The sequence below is a fragment of the Amblyomma mixtum genome, chromosome 7 (genome assembly GCF_055824585.1).
Source record: "Amblyomma mixtum isolate Tamu chromosome 7, ASM5582458v1, whole genome shotgun sequence".
Taxonomy (NCBI): Eukaryota; Metazoa; Arthropoda; class Arachnida; order Ixodida; family Ixodidae; genus Amblyomma; species Amblyomma mixtum.
The window spans coordinates 108,613,514-108,628,533 of NC_143018.1; the positions used below are offsets into that span (position 1 = coordinate 108,613,514).

The window sequence follows — 15,020 nt, forward strand, 5'->3', positions numbered from 1 at the left end:
CGCAGAACGCCGCTGGTCATCCCGCGGCGGCTGGTTCTCCTTCAGACCAGAATCAGACACTGTGGAGGAGCTTGTCCAGCTGCTCTCGGCACTGAAACCGCTTACCTCCGAAGTGGGAAGAAGTTCTGGGGAGCGGCTGTACTTAGACAACTCCCTTGCCACCCGTACTGGTAAGCCTTCCTCGATCTGTGCGAGTTCAGAGAGCAGTGGAACTGACGACGGCGCTTCCGCGTCGACGAATCTCAGCGCCGAGTGCATGGATCGCAAGTAAGACCCCCTCGCGCCAACCGATATATAGAAGGAAAACATTGCGCAAGGATGCCGCTATCACCCCAGCTCGAGTCGGCCGTCGTCGAACATTCGCTCTGGATAATGTGACAGGATAGCCCAAAGCGTGTCAATACGGCCCAGACAACCGGCTGTTGTGTTCAGATAGTAATGTGTCTGTCTCAGTGAGCCTCCTTGTTGCCTTTCCTTGTTATTCCTTGATATGGAAGTGCTGCCATAACTTGCATTGCATTAGCAATAAAACCTTGCCAGCCACCAAGATCAATGTCTGCACGAGTCCCGTTTGACCGACAATTGTGTCGGGAATGGACATGACGCAAAACACCAGCGAAGCGCTGTTTATCGGTCATGCCCCTGTATGCATCACTCTATTTAAATCTGACGGCACAGGACACCCGTGTGCCTATACCGAGTAAGGTTGGCAAATACACATATATTTAGGTTATAGGCAGACAGTTCTCAACTCCTCCTGTCGTGAGAAACAGCAGACATCAGCAGAGCTCCATTCTTATCCCTGCTTTTGGAGGAGGGCAAATAAGTTGACTGATCAAGATCCAAAGACGTACTAGAAATATTTATACGTACTCACTCTGCTGACTACCTTATCCAGTAGAAAGATAGAGGGACGAAAAGTACAGAGAGGTGATAGCGCTAGTTATGTGAGCATTAAAGGTGCAATGAAGAAGAATCTGAACTCGTCTTTTTCCCGCGGGAAGTCAATCTACACGTTCCGAGCGTTCTTATAAACTTCGATTTATTGCCCTGTGTGGCCGATTTCCCTAATTAAATCGAATTAACGTCCGGCTACCGCCTTCTATTTTTAATTCTCCCCGTACGGTGGGCGGAGACGACCAACGGTGGAGTGCCTTTCAGCCAGCTCCGTGGAGGCTTGCCGCTCTGCCATCGGTGGAGTAATGCGTTGTAATACGCACAATCAAATAGTCTGCGCGTATTTTTATTTCTGCGGGCTTTTTTGGCGGCTATGTTATCTGCGAATGAAACTATTTATTCACGGAAACCTAAAAACAAAATAAAGCCAAAGAAAAGCCTCCACGGAGCTGGCTGAAAGGCCCTCCACGCGTTGGTTGACTCCGCCCACCGTACGGGGAGAATAAAAAAAAAAAAGGCGGGAGCCGGACATTAATCTGATTTAATTCGGGAAATCGGCCACACAGGGCATTAAGTCGAAGTTTCTAAGAATGCTCGCAACGTGCAGATCGAGTTCCCGCGGCAAAAAGACGAGTTCAGATTCCTCTCCACTGCACCTTTAAAGAAAGCATCTTTATCTAGCAGTTAACTCTCCATACAGCTCCATGTTTAGCGTAAGCTGGGAATGTTTAATGTAAGCAGGAAAGGCGACTGATGGCCTAGGGGACTGGCCGTCCGCCTTGGCTGCGGGAGGTGGTTGGTTCGAGCCCCACTTCCGGGCAAGAATGGGTTCAAGCCTCCCCCAGTCCGTCGCCCGCCTTCTTACTTTGCTGCCACTCCAAAGCTAACGCTCAAACATCCATGTTACACACTCGTGACAATCCTTTGATTTTTTTCTCGCTTCTTTCGTTATTACTTTATGAGCCGAAAACAAACGTTGTGAGGAGAGAACCAAAACCATCGGGAAGGGCCTTTTACGCTGCGGGCAAATGACTGCGTTCAGGGCACAGGCTGGTCGCCATGCATACATGCTTAGGACCTTCGCGACTCGTAAGCAGTTGAAATCGCGAAAGGCGTTGGAGGCCCACAACTGTGCAACGAGCGGCTGGGTGCACGAGCCGTCGTTGACGGAAATGTCAGCCAACAGTCATGATAACAGGGTTGACGGCTTCTTTTGCACCTTAACATGTGCTGATCGCGCGTTTTATTCACAGGTAAACGATTTCTGAAGCCTGAACCGAGCTCCGCTATAGCAGCCTGAGTATACTGCCAAGAGCAACGGCGACATAATCACTGCGCACTGCACATGTAGCAGTAGCAGCGGCCTCACGCGGTAGGAGCAGTACCAGCCGCCGATGGAGATGACGCCGAAGTTCCGCCGAATGGAGCTCGACTCTCGTGCCAGCGGCACGCTCCTCTCTTCGGCACGCCATCTTACATTCTAACACTCCGGCCAGTGAATCAATCACTTCCTTCATCGTGCAGGCCTCATAGATTTCGGGTGCAACACACCTGAACGGCGAAGCCTGTTCCTACGTTGTTGCCATACTTTTCTTCGCCGAGTACAGCGGGCGTGCGCTGCAAAAGCCCGCTTGAACCGACAGCGCGAACGGCTGACATAAATGTCGCCGTTGCTTTCCGCCAGCACCTACACTGTTATCGGAGCCCGGTGCTGGATTTGAGAATGGTTTGTTTGCCTGCGAATAAAACGCGCAGTCAGCACATGCTAAGGTGCAAAAGAAGCCGCCTTACCGTTTTTATGACCAGGGTGTTAGCCGATAGCCGCCGCGGTGGCTCAGTGGTTATGACACTCGGCTGCTGATCCAAAAGACGCTGTTTCGATCCCGGCCACGGCGGCAAAATTCTAGAGGCCCGTGTACTGTTCGTTGTCAGAGCACGTTAAAGAACCCCAGGTCGTCGAAATTTCCGGAGCACTTCACTACGGTGTCCCTCATAGCATGAATCGCTTTGGGAAGTTAAACCCCCATAAGCCTCCTTTACCGACGGCTCGGGCACCCAGCCGCTCGTCACAAAGTATAGATGGCTTCGAGCGCCTTGCGCGACTTGAAATGCTTACGAGTCGCGAAGCTTGTCCTCAGCACCCAGAATTCGTGTTCGCCCGAAGCATGCATGCTTAGCCACAGGGTCGCGTCCTAGACGCAGTCATTTGCCCGCAGCCTGAAGGAGCCCCTCCCTATTATTCCTGTTTTCTCCTCACAACATCGTCTATCGCATTCGAATTGCGTCGCTGCATATTCTCCAGGAACCGAAGCCACTCCGTTTGCAAACAGGCGACTTGCAGCGCGTCATTTACGAGCGGTTATTATGTTCATGCATGCATGAGTGCATCATATGCTGCCGCAGCAGCTGCGGCAAATGAAGCGGGTGTTTGTTAAGGAGTACTACAAGGGTACCACAAAAGTACTACAAAGAGTACTACAAGAACTTCGACTTTAGTTTACGAGGCTGCAATTAGTTTTGAAGGGATGACCGCATGCCGACGTTTCGTAATTTGTAGCAAGAGCTCTAAAGGTGCAGTAAAGAGGAATCTGAAGTCGTCTTTTTGCCGTGGGAACTCAAGGTACACGTTCCGAGCATTCTTAGAAACTGCGATTTTTTGCCCTGGGCGGCCGATTTTCCTAATTAAATCGAATTAACGTCCGGCTCCCGCCTTTTTTTGTTGAATTCTCCCCGTACGGTGGGCGGAGTCGACCAAAGCGTGGAGTGCCTTTCACCCAGTCCCGTGGCGGCTTGCCGCTATCACAGCTCGGGTAGCATGACCAGTTGTTGCGTCACCCTGGGGGCTCGTCCGCGATGAGGGACGGACTGAAACTTCGGAGTTTGGGAAACGGAAAACACGCAGGTTTAATGGCACTTATTAAGACACTTATTTGCATACTGTAAGTTAGAATAGAAGAGCAAGGAATAAAAAATTAAGAGTTCAGAGCGTCGAACGTCTGGTTTCGCATTTTGGGCAAGGTCCAGAGCGTTTGTGCTCACTTAGGGCGCTGGTTAAATACGCTAAGGCTCCGCCCTTCACCAGGCGGTGGCCAATTCAACACCACGGCACAGTACAGCCCAGCACAGCAAGCGGAGGCACCTGTTGCAGAGTCCACGCGTGGGAATTGGCGAGGAAAAAAATCAAGTCTGCAGCTCTTTCGCACTGCGGTGCAAAATTACTGCACCAACCCCGTGTCTATCGAACACAGGTGTGGCGTAGAAGTGCTGGCGCCGCGACTGCAACTGCGCTGGCTCCCTCGGATTCCTTCCGGCTCCTCTCAGACGCGGTTAATCCTTTCTTCCCTTGTCGTCGGTCCATCGTCGGTCGCTTCTTACGGGGAACCGAAGGGAAGGTCGTTCGCACCGAGCCGAGCGTGGGAAGAGCTCCATCGGCCACTTCCCAGCTAGTCATCCTTTTTGGGGAGGTCAAACGACATGTCGAAATGCCCGCTACTATTGCCGCCACCGTGACGACCATCCCGGTCGATGGAATCTGCGCCTTAATATCTCTTCGGCTGTTTACATCCCGGTCATGACACCGCTCTGCCATTGGCGGAGTAATACATAGTAATACGTAGTAGCAAATAGTCCGCGCGTATTTTTATTTCTGCGCGCTTGTTTTGCGGCTATATTATCTTCGAATGAAACTATTTATTCACAGAAACCCAAAAAAAACAAAATAAAGCGATAGCAAAGGCTCCACGGTGCTGGCTGAAAGGCACTCCACTCGTTGGTCGATTCCGCCCACCGTACGGGGAGAATTCAAAAAATAAAGGCGGAAGCCGGACGTTAATTCGATTTAATTAGGGAAATCGGCCACACAGGGCAATAAGTCGCAGTTTCTAGGAATGCTTGGGAACGTGTAGATCGAATTCCCGCGGCAAAAAGACGAGTTTAGATTCCTCTTCACTGCACCTTTAAGGCACGTTCACACTGGGCTAATAACGAAACGGAAAGGAAACAGGCGTCCTGATTAACACGGTAGTTTCACTTTTGAGCGAGACACAAAGTCAACGGCGCACTGCTTGAAATGTGCTGAAATAATTTTACTGAGAACGTTTTCGTCCTGAGAGGCATAGTGCATCTCCACTACGTTATGTGGGTGTTTCTCGTATAGTAACCATAACTTTAGTGTTTAGAATCTTGCGGCCTTAAAGTATCTTTGTCGACAGAAAAAAAAAAAACTTGTATCAAGTTGGTCAGCACAATAATTGCTGGCTACCAAGAAGCGTCCCCACAATGACCCTCATTGTGGTTGACAGCATAGCTGCCTGGAATGTGGAGACAGTGTACGTGGTATCGTGCCGTGGCTTTCGTTTTCGAAACACTGTATTAACTCCATGGCCGCTAGGATTCTTTGATCGGCATTCGATGTTGTCTCCGCCTATCAGAACATGTCGTGCAACAAAATGGGGTGCGGTGCATGACTACCATAAATGGATAACAAACTAGCGCCTCGCTGTCCGCGATCGAAGCGTCCAAAGAGGACGCGAAACAGTTCGCTGCGGAGTCCTGCTTTTGGGAGACACGTGAACAGCGACTGTTAGATAGCTACAGCATGTGCTCAAGGCTAGAAGATTCAAGTGGCTCGAATCACCGATAAAAGATTGTGTCTAATCGTGCTACACTGCTGGGTCTGGTCTGAACAAAACGCGAGCCACCACCGCAACATGCGTTCATGTATACCAATCTGTCCCCTCTTTTGTTTGACCTCTTTTTCTTTGCTCCATTTTCCCCATCGTTCTAGACTAGAGGGGCCTTAAGTATCTGTGTAGCTATACGCATATACAGCTATCGCTGAAGAAACAAGGTCGCGGAAAAGAAGAATCAGGGAAGAGGTCTCAGACACAACTAGAAAACTAAGCGGAAGATGCCCTTCAAAGGAGGCTGTGCAACCACTAATAAAATTAATCCCCTGGGTCCTTTTAAAGGGACATCAAAGGAGGTGGCAGCTGAAAGGGATTTAACTACGGCCCAATTGAATTAACCGCGACGTCATGAAAATTGGTTTACGTCATTGTCTGGAGAGCCCCCTTTGATGCCTATCTGCCGCTTCGTTTTCAGTTGCGTCCGACTATTATGTTTATATCAATACTGGACAGAGAGAAACAAGAAAGGAAGAGATGAAGCCACTGGCGGCAATCTGATTGGTTTGGCTATAATTTGAAGTGACCCTGCAGTGTTTAATCGTGCAGTGATTTTAGCTTCCGTTGACAAAGCACTGCGGGTGACCCTGACGCACAACTAAGATAGAACTCGGTGTCGAACTTAAACAAACATTGCCAAAACTTTCCTTCACCCCCTGGTGCTGCGTCGCCACAGGAGCGGCGCATGCGTGGTCTTCGTGGTCCCTTGATGGGCGAAGCCAGCATGAGGCGCGAGCTAATCTCTCTCCTGTAGCCTTGGTGGCGAAGGCAGAGAAAGACGCGCCCAAGAGACAAGCCAAATAACATGAAGATAAACAAGGAAGATAGTAGGCTAACCGAAAACACGTTTCCGGGGGCTTCAAAAGACATTTCCTTTTTCAACCATCTACTCAATCTATAGTAGCACGCAACTTAAGGAAACAGCATATCATAATTCAATGTTGTCTTGTGATCTTATTATTGTCTACTGCATGAGTTTATGCCCACTGATTGGTTCTGTATTTTATTATTCAACTTATTCTGTCAATTTATTTTGTGCTTAGTTTACACAATTGTATAATTTGACTACTTAGTGCTGGCTTCAATTCTGCTCTTTTTAATTTCTTCTGTAATCGACAGATTGCCTCTGTTCATGTGCAAGTTTGCTTTATTTTCATTCCTATGTGTGGGCTGTTTGGGCTGCAAGTTTTGCAGGGACATTGACCCAGTCAGGCGTTCATTGCTATCGCCTTTTGCCTCTGCCCCTTGGCACTACTTCTGTGCTGTCTTAAGCACAATAAACAAACAAACACTGAACCACGGTGCCTGGCGTCCTGTATTACTCCGCTAGCCAATCACAACAGTAAACGAAATAATCTTTTTTAATGTTTGACTTTTAAACAAGCCAGAAATGAAAATTCCAGAGCTTTTATTTTTTTTTCCTTGTGATTAGCTTCTTGTCGAAGTAACAAGAAAAGTTTTAACAACGGACTACTTTTTTGTCGTGGAGGAATTCTGTGCGTCGGTCTTGAATGTGGCCAGAACTTCACTGCAGGCTTAAATTGTATCCGACCATACCCATCTTCCGGGGGCAGTCGTCTGCATTCAAGGTTTCGGCCACTGCACATCTTTGCTTGAAATTTTTAGCTAACCCTCGCGAATCGATTGGCGTGGTAGACGACAGTACCTTCTGTTATTTTTCTGCGTATTCTCATTGTCCTCGCTCGGCAACCACTTCAGCTATGGTGGGAGTTCAAGTTTGCTAACACCGTTCGAGCAATCCAAGGGAAGAAAGAGAAATGCCTCATCTGAGAACTTGGCTGGCGTTCGAGTGCGCTTTTGAGGCACAGGAAGGCTTTATGTCGTCTATAAAGTCATGGAGCAGACTCAATCCATCTTTCGTCGCTGCGGCTAATCCGCGTCCTCGAAGGAATTGTTGAAGAAGGAGCAGCGTGTCACCCTGAATTCATGAAAAGCAGTTTACCAGTACCTATCAAGAAAAAAGCATTTGAAAGCTGCATCGCACCAATATTAGCTTCTGGGGCAGAAACGGGGAGGCTAACGAAACCTGGGACGCTTATATCGCCCGGTGAAATGCGAATGGATTAGAGTTCACATTCGTCGCGGCTTCTGTGTCAACTTCGCTGTTTGTTCGTGCCAGTCTCTTCGCAATGGTCGCCGCATCAATTGCCACATTCTGGCTTGTAGGGGCAGCAGCAGGTATTCGCTACGCTTTGATGGTGCCGACATTTGCATTTATCACGCCTTTTTCTGATTTCTGATTCCGATTCTTCATCCCTGCGGTTCTCAACCAGGTAGGCGGGTTGTGGTGACATCAAAAGGTCACGTGACTTATCTCGACCGCTCATTGTGGTGACGTCACAAAGTCACGTCATCGCTCTGTACAAATAAGCGTATTTCGTGACACCGGATATTAGCCGGGTTTAGGTGCGACGATAACTGTATTGCTGTCGCGTTAGAAGTGTTGAAGTTGAATTAAGGGCAGATCAGCAAGCTATGAAAAAAAGGAAGAAGTACCGTCAAGAGACGGAAAGAGAGCTGTGTGGGGTGGGGAGAAAACGCGTGTTAATGAATGCCGAACGAGAACCGGTGAATGAACATGCATTCCAGTTGAGACACACACTTGTACAGCCGGCCAAATCTTTAGCTGGCGCGCGTGACGGCCCCTTTTACGGCGCTCCTGCACTTTGTGACGATCAAACTTCGGGAAAGCTCAATATTAAGCAGGAGTTTAGTACGCCTCTGCTTAAATTTGATATCTTAGCAAGTTTGCGCCGTCATGAACTTCAGGAGCACGGGAAACATGGCCGTCACCCACGCCAGCTAAAGATTTGACCAGCTGTACGTGCCAACATGTCTCGATCCGGCTGCATTCTTATGACAAAATTACTTAGCGTAAGTAAGTGGCTTTGGTTTAGTAGGTAGACAGTCGGGTGGATTTATTCCTACGCGAACAAAGTAAGGCTAAATCACCAGCTCATGCCAGTGTGACGCACATATATATTGACCCATGCACTCAGGAAAACGGTGGCCTGAAAATGCGCGTAGCTTTACTTTCAGTTCGAGATATCGCGCGTATCTCTACTTACTTCCTGCGTCTGTGCGCAATGCGGCGCTCTTTGGCGTAAGAAGAATCGGTGGCCGTCTTTCTATGTTCATTTTCTGGCGAGGCTGAAAAATCTGCGCGATCTAGTTATGAGCCCTGCCACTGGCGATAAACGATTTTTTTGTGTGTGTTCACAGGACTATTTCCTGAAGGACATAGCATCACCCGATGTTTGTTCGCTTTGCAGAGCATCACGGTCGTCACGTGACTGCTGTTGCACAGAAAGTAGGCGAAGCACGTAGCGCGGTGTACTGACAGGCGTCGTCGCCAAGCTGACAAGCGTGTGTGCTGAAGCTCGCGACCTTCAGGATCAAGAAGATGGGTTCGCCTCATCAGAATGGGATGCCCGTGCAGGACGACGACATGAAAAAACTTGCGTCTGCCTCCGCCAGTAGTGACCATGAAAAGGTAGGTAATGATAGTCATACAGCTTCATTTCGTCAGCGATCTATTAATTGTCAGATCACCGGGTGGTGTCTTCTCTTCTTCTCCTTGACCTTGAGGATCCTCGATGTGGCATGTTGAGACTTCCAAAACCCTATGATCGGCGCTTTTTTCTGTTTAAGGAGGTGGATGCAAATACCAAGTTCTCGTGTAGAGCTAGCTTCGCGTTCTGTTGCCTTCATACAAAGAGTCTCAAAGACGTCTCAGCGCCATCTCCACTTGGGCGCGACAGTGCGCGTTGCAAGCTCCTTGTCCCGCAGTCGTTTGTGACCCAGCAACCCATTTTCGGGCGCATTCTAAGGAGTATCGACCACATCAGTGGCACGGCCTCCTGGAAAGCAAATGCCTCTACATTTCACGTCACGCATCTTGGCGCCCGTCGCTTCCTGAGTGTTGTGTGGTAAATTCATGTCGCGGTAAAGTTAACCGGGAAAAGTGGGTGACGTCACAAGAGGACTTCAGAGGTCTTTTCTTTCCACGAGTCGACATTGCCGGTGGACTATTCATTGCATCGTTTTTAATACGCTCGATATGCCTGCAGTGGTGTGAGAGACGTCTCTTCTTAAATGCGGAGCTTAGTCTTAAGATGCATGATAGTTCTTTCTGCTGTATTCTTGTAGTTTTCAGGAAAATTTTTTGCTTTCATAATTCTGCGCTCCACACGATCGCAATCCAACGCGTAAATAGATGGTCGTATGCCTTACCTAGCCAAAAATTATGAACTAACTTTTCACGTACCCCAGTATGGTGCCACTGCAGAGCTATAAACCTAAGACACCTTGATATATTTTCTTCGTAACAGATCAGGAAAGTTTTCTCCTAAGCGTGTTCCATGCATATTTCTGGCCGCACCTGTACATAGTCGCAGCTGTATTTGCTACATCTCTGAAGCACAAACACCTTTATTGCAATCCCCATATGCTTGAAGTCGACCGTCCGTGAGTGGTTTGGCTGCGTGCTGATGTCGACTGAGTTCTAGATACGACTCAAGGAGTGCCATGGGAGGATTTTTCTTTTCTTCATTGTAGAGTAAAAAATATAGACAGCAGTTTCACACATCCTTTAATAATCGGATTTCACTAGCTCGCAGGGAGACTGAAGTAGTACCGATGCTAGTGTCGCCTCTCTGCTTGGTAAAAAAAGAGCTTCAAGTAGTTCATGTGCTAATCTACCCTTACTTCTCGTTAGAACTTTTATTTCCTCAAGTCGCTGCTGACAGTTTTTACCGCTGTCATCGTGGGAAGAGCGATAGTGGGCGGGTACACTCTCGACCACGTGCTCTCGACCGAGTCCTATGCCTTTCCAATTCATCTTTCGTGTTCACTCGCATGTTCCTTGATACCACGCCCAGTTTGGCAGATATATACTGATGAATTTTTATGGGGCGTGGGTATCTGTGGCCAAAGAGCGCCATGGCACAAAACATTTTTCTTTTACTCAAGATGGGGTCAAAGACCCATTTTTCAAGCATTTCACCATAATGAGCCCAGCACCAGACCAGGGGAAAGCTTGTACCCATTTTATCACCGGTGGGTACCCGGCGGCACTGGGGATCGAACTCCGGGCTCTGAAAGAGGGGATCTCGTAGGCCAAGCTCGTAGGCCACGGCCGTGGCGCCCCGGAAGTACGGCTTTGCTTCCACAGCCTGAATATGCAGGGCCACCATTGCATGCTGACCTTGCGGCAAGTCTTGGTCAATTTACAGGCTGCTCAAACGCTGAACTTGTTGCCAACCATTTTCACAATGAAATACGAAGGCAACAGCAAGCCGCCTTTTATTTCGCGTGAACGTCTTGCGTCCGTCATCTACGCGCCTTCATTCCACGTCCGTTATGTGCTCGCTTTTTATGTTCGTTATGTAATGTTATGTTATGTTGTCGTTATGTTTTTTTTTTACATTTCTCCTTGATTGCCGCTGGCACTCAAGTGTTCCGAAGTCTTCCCGCTCTCGAGTGCGCAGTTTGTAGGCTAGCCCGCCGTCACGAAGAAACGTGGTAGAACACGAGAGACGTAAAGGCCTTCATTTCGTTCTAGTCAACTCCCGTAGACGCCCCCGGCTTCCGGTAGTTATCGGGAAAGGTAGTTAGTTATCCGATTCGGGTGCACTTAAAAGCTTGGCGCTGCTATTGCAAGGGAATAGGCGCTCGCGTACACGGCGTACACGGTTTCGTCTTTTACAGAAAAACATGTGCACTGATGGTGATACTAGCTCCAAAGCATTTCAGGTATTAATGGCACAGCGTTCGAAAAGCTTTTTGTCAGTGCAGACGATGTGCGTCGCGGTGGTTTTGACCAGATAGCGCGGTTTGCGTAGAGTTTCGCGCTGTGTTTGATAAGGCGCTGGTGCAGGTGACGCGCCAGCTTTTTCGATGCTTCTCTTTTTCTTCCCTGGGGTAATTGCTTGCTGGAAAAACGCACATACCTGAAACAGGAAGGAAAGTGTTTGGGGCTAAATCGCAGTGTGCCAGAACAAAAAACGTTCGACGAAAACTTGTACATGTGATGCACTTTTAGCCACCCTTCAGCTGGCGTCCTGCCGCGCCATTTTGTGACTGGTCCGCGCGTTTGACGACGGCTTCTTTAAATGCTGCCGAGAACGATCACCGAGGCTCGGGGGGCATGGCTGAACGAGGGGTAAAATGGCAGTTTTGGGCGAGTTGGTTAAGCATCTTGTAATAAAAACAGCGCAAGGACACAGGACGAGAACGGAGAGTAGACACACACGGCGCTGAACTTGCAACTAAGTTTATTGGAAAAACACGCTGCTTTTCAAGGCCGGGCGTCAAGAAAGCGCGCGCATGCGCTTTGTCAAAAATACACTTATCGGGTAATAAAATGTCTCCTAAAGGCACGTGTGATTATCGGTGCTAACCACTGTTTAGCAACTTCATTTCCTTAGGGGACAATGCTACTGAAGGCTGGCTGACACATCTGTTTCCTTTCCTCAAGATATGAAATGTCTCTGCTACTTCCCTCGTGCTACGATCGTTATGTATGAACAAGATTTCGGTGTCAACGAAAAACGGGGTGCACTTACACTCGAGACAATGCTTGGCCAAGTTTGTTGAACTCTTACCCAAAGAATTTTGGTGCTCCAAAAGCCGTACATTAATGCAGCGACCTGTCTGGCCAATATAAGTACGGCCACAGGACAGAGGAATCTGGTAGACCACAGCAACCTTACACGAGACGAACCTGTTTGCATGATTAATTTTACACCCTGTTTTCTTTCCCATTCCGTCCCTCTTCCTTTGAACAGCTGCCCCCACTTTGCCTACCTTATTAGGTGCCGAGAACACAACGTTGACACCATACTTGGCCCCCACTTTCTTGAATCTGTGCGAAAGGGAATGTACGTACGGCATTACAGCTATATTCTTTGTTCTATCGTCCACACTGGCGCGCTGCTCAGAGTCACGTTCGGAGGTTTTCAATTTCTTCAGGATCTTTTCCGCACACGACACAAGAACTGAGTCTGGGAAACCGGCCTGCTTACAGCGGTGTACCTGGGCGCAGAGGCTAGTCTTCATTTTGTGAGAACAGGATTTCTTTAACGCCATACTCATGCACCCTGTTACTATCCCGTTTTTTACTAGTTTCGAGTGGCAAGATCTATAGTTCAGCAGGGGCTTCTCACTCCGAGGGGAGTATTGCCAGCACACGTGGTCTTTTTCGAAGACCAGCAGTAAGTCCAAAAATTGTAATGTGTTATGCTGAGGAATTTCATGCGTAAATTTCAGTCCGGACCCTTTCCTTACAAAACAATCTAAAACACTTGACACGGTTTCTGCCTGAGGGGACTTCACAATCACAAGGTAATCATCAACATACCTAAAAATGCGTATAAAACCACCTGCCAATTCATTCGCCACTTCCTTGTCGACATGACTAAGGAAGATGCTGCTGAGCACCGGGGCTACTTTAGATCCTATACACACGCCAGACTTTTGCAAGACTGTTTGGTTTTCCCAAGAGACATACGTATTCTTGAGATAGAAGGTGAGGAGTTCCAGAAAGGATGCCGTAGAAATTCCGCATCTATCTTGAAAAGCATGCTCGTCATTTTGATCTTCAATGGATTGCTGTACATATTGCAGGAGAGGCACATGCGGTAGAGAAAAGAACAGATCTTCCACATCTATACTAAAACTAGAACAGTCTCCAGGGTTGTCACTGAGTAGAAAGTTAACAATTTCCTCTGAGTTTGGAACCAGGAACGGGTCATTCACATGCAGTGATGAAAGATGTCTGTTTAGGTACGTGGAAACCACCAACTGCCAAGAGCGATGCTCGGAAACTATTGCCCTGAACGGAATCTCCGGCTTATGTGTCTTGGCCGCGAAGAAGATTTCCAGAACCCCTAGCTCAGCATCTTTCACCTTCTTTGCTAGCCCTTCTAAATTAAGTTTAAGCAGCAGAGCCTCTGCCTTCTGTTTACAACGTGCTGGTTTTTCCTTGGCGGTCCTGAAATTCTTCATCACTGTATGGCGGGCTTTCTCGGCATAAAGGTCTTCCGATAAGACAACAAAAAACCCTTCTTTGTCCGACTGCACCGCTCGAAGCTGCCTATCACACAGATAGTTTACCAAGGAACTAAACCGGTTACTCTGTCCTTTAGTAGTCTCACAATGACCTACAACATCTACACACTCAGAAACACATTTTGAGCGGTCATCTATTGCTGCCCTAGACGATACACTGCGAGCAAAACCAAGTTTTTCAACAGTCTTCATACCGGTTTCCAAACAAAACTTTGGTCCTAGGCGTAGGGTCTTCTCTTGGCGAGGATCCACGGTGATGTCCCCAAGCACCAAAAGTTTGCCTTCAGCTTGCTGCCGCTTGGCTGCTCTTGGAAACGAAGAGCGCACAGTTTTCCACAGGAATTCCGTGAGCTGTTCTGTAGTCTTGCACCACTCGCGGAAGAGGCGTTGATTCCGGCGTACATCCTCGCAGCAGCACCTTGTCCAAAGCATGTCCTTGAAAAACCTCGCCTGCCTCCAATATTCGCTCTGGATATCTTGCACATTCTCCTGGTATGGCCCACAGATGGTCTCAACATTCCACACATAGCTTGTAGATCCGTAGGGCAGGTTCCATGACGGAGATGGTAGGAGGCTGAGCGGGCACGGCAAATGCACACGGCGATGAGCGGAGACAAAACAGCTGGTTGTGACAAATCCAGATGTCGACATGTAAAAGAGGCCCAGGAACTAGAAATGAACTGTAGTAAAATGGCAGTTCGGGCGAGTTGGTTAAGCATCTTGTAATAAAAACAGCGCAAGGACACAGGACGAGAACGGAGAGTAGACACACACGGCGCTGAACTTGCAACTAAGTTTATTGGAAAAACACGCTGCTTTTCAAGGCCGGGCGTCAAGAAAGCGCGCGCATGCGCTTTGTCAAAAATACACTTATCGGGTAATAAAATGTCTCCTAAAGGCACGTGTGATTATCGGTGCTAACCACTGTTTAGCAACTTCATTTCCTTAGAGGACAATGCTACTGAAGGCTGGCTGACACATCTGTTTCCTTTCCTCAAGATATGAAATGCCTCTGCTACTTCCCTCGTGCTACGATCGTTATGTATGAACAAGATTTCGGTGTCAACGAAAAACGGGGTGCACTTACACTCGAGACAATGCTTGGCCAAGTTTGTTGAACTCTTACCCAAAGAATTTTGGTGCTCCAAAAGCCGTACATTAATGCAGCGACCTGTCTGGCTGTCACAGTCGGGAGGAAATAGGCAGTTGAAGAGGTTGGGTGGTTTGTTTGCGGGCGTGGAGGGCCGAGTTACCGCGCCGAGGCACGCGTTCCATCGCACAAGGCCCGCCGCCGTCGAGCCATCGTCGCATCCACAACCACCCGAACCAGAGTCATCGCCGCAGCCC

At 48.5% G+C, this 15,020-nt stretch overlaps 1 protein-coding gene across 1 annotated transcript; it reads right to left on the bottom strand.

Annotated features, from left to right (window-relative positions):
* Nucleotides 1-9,146: 9,146 nt before the first annotated feature.
* LOC149337162 (uncharacterized) lies at nt 9,147-14,392 on the bottom strand. Its single transcript, XM_089554338.1, has 3 exons — nt 14,165-14,392; nt 13,437-14,132; nt 9,147-9,245 (listed from the first exon to the last, which is right to left on the bottom strand). The coding sequence occupies exons 1-3, from the start codon at nt 14,390-14,392 to the stop codon at nt 9,147-9,149; spliced, it is 1,023 nt and encodes a 340-aa protein (XP_089410464.1).
* Between the last annotated feature and the right edge of the window lie 628 nt (nt 14,393-15,020).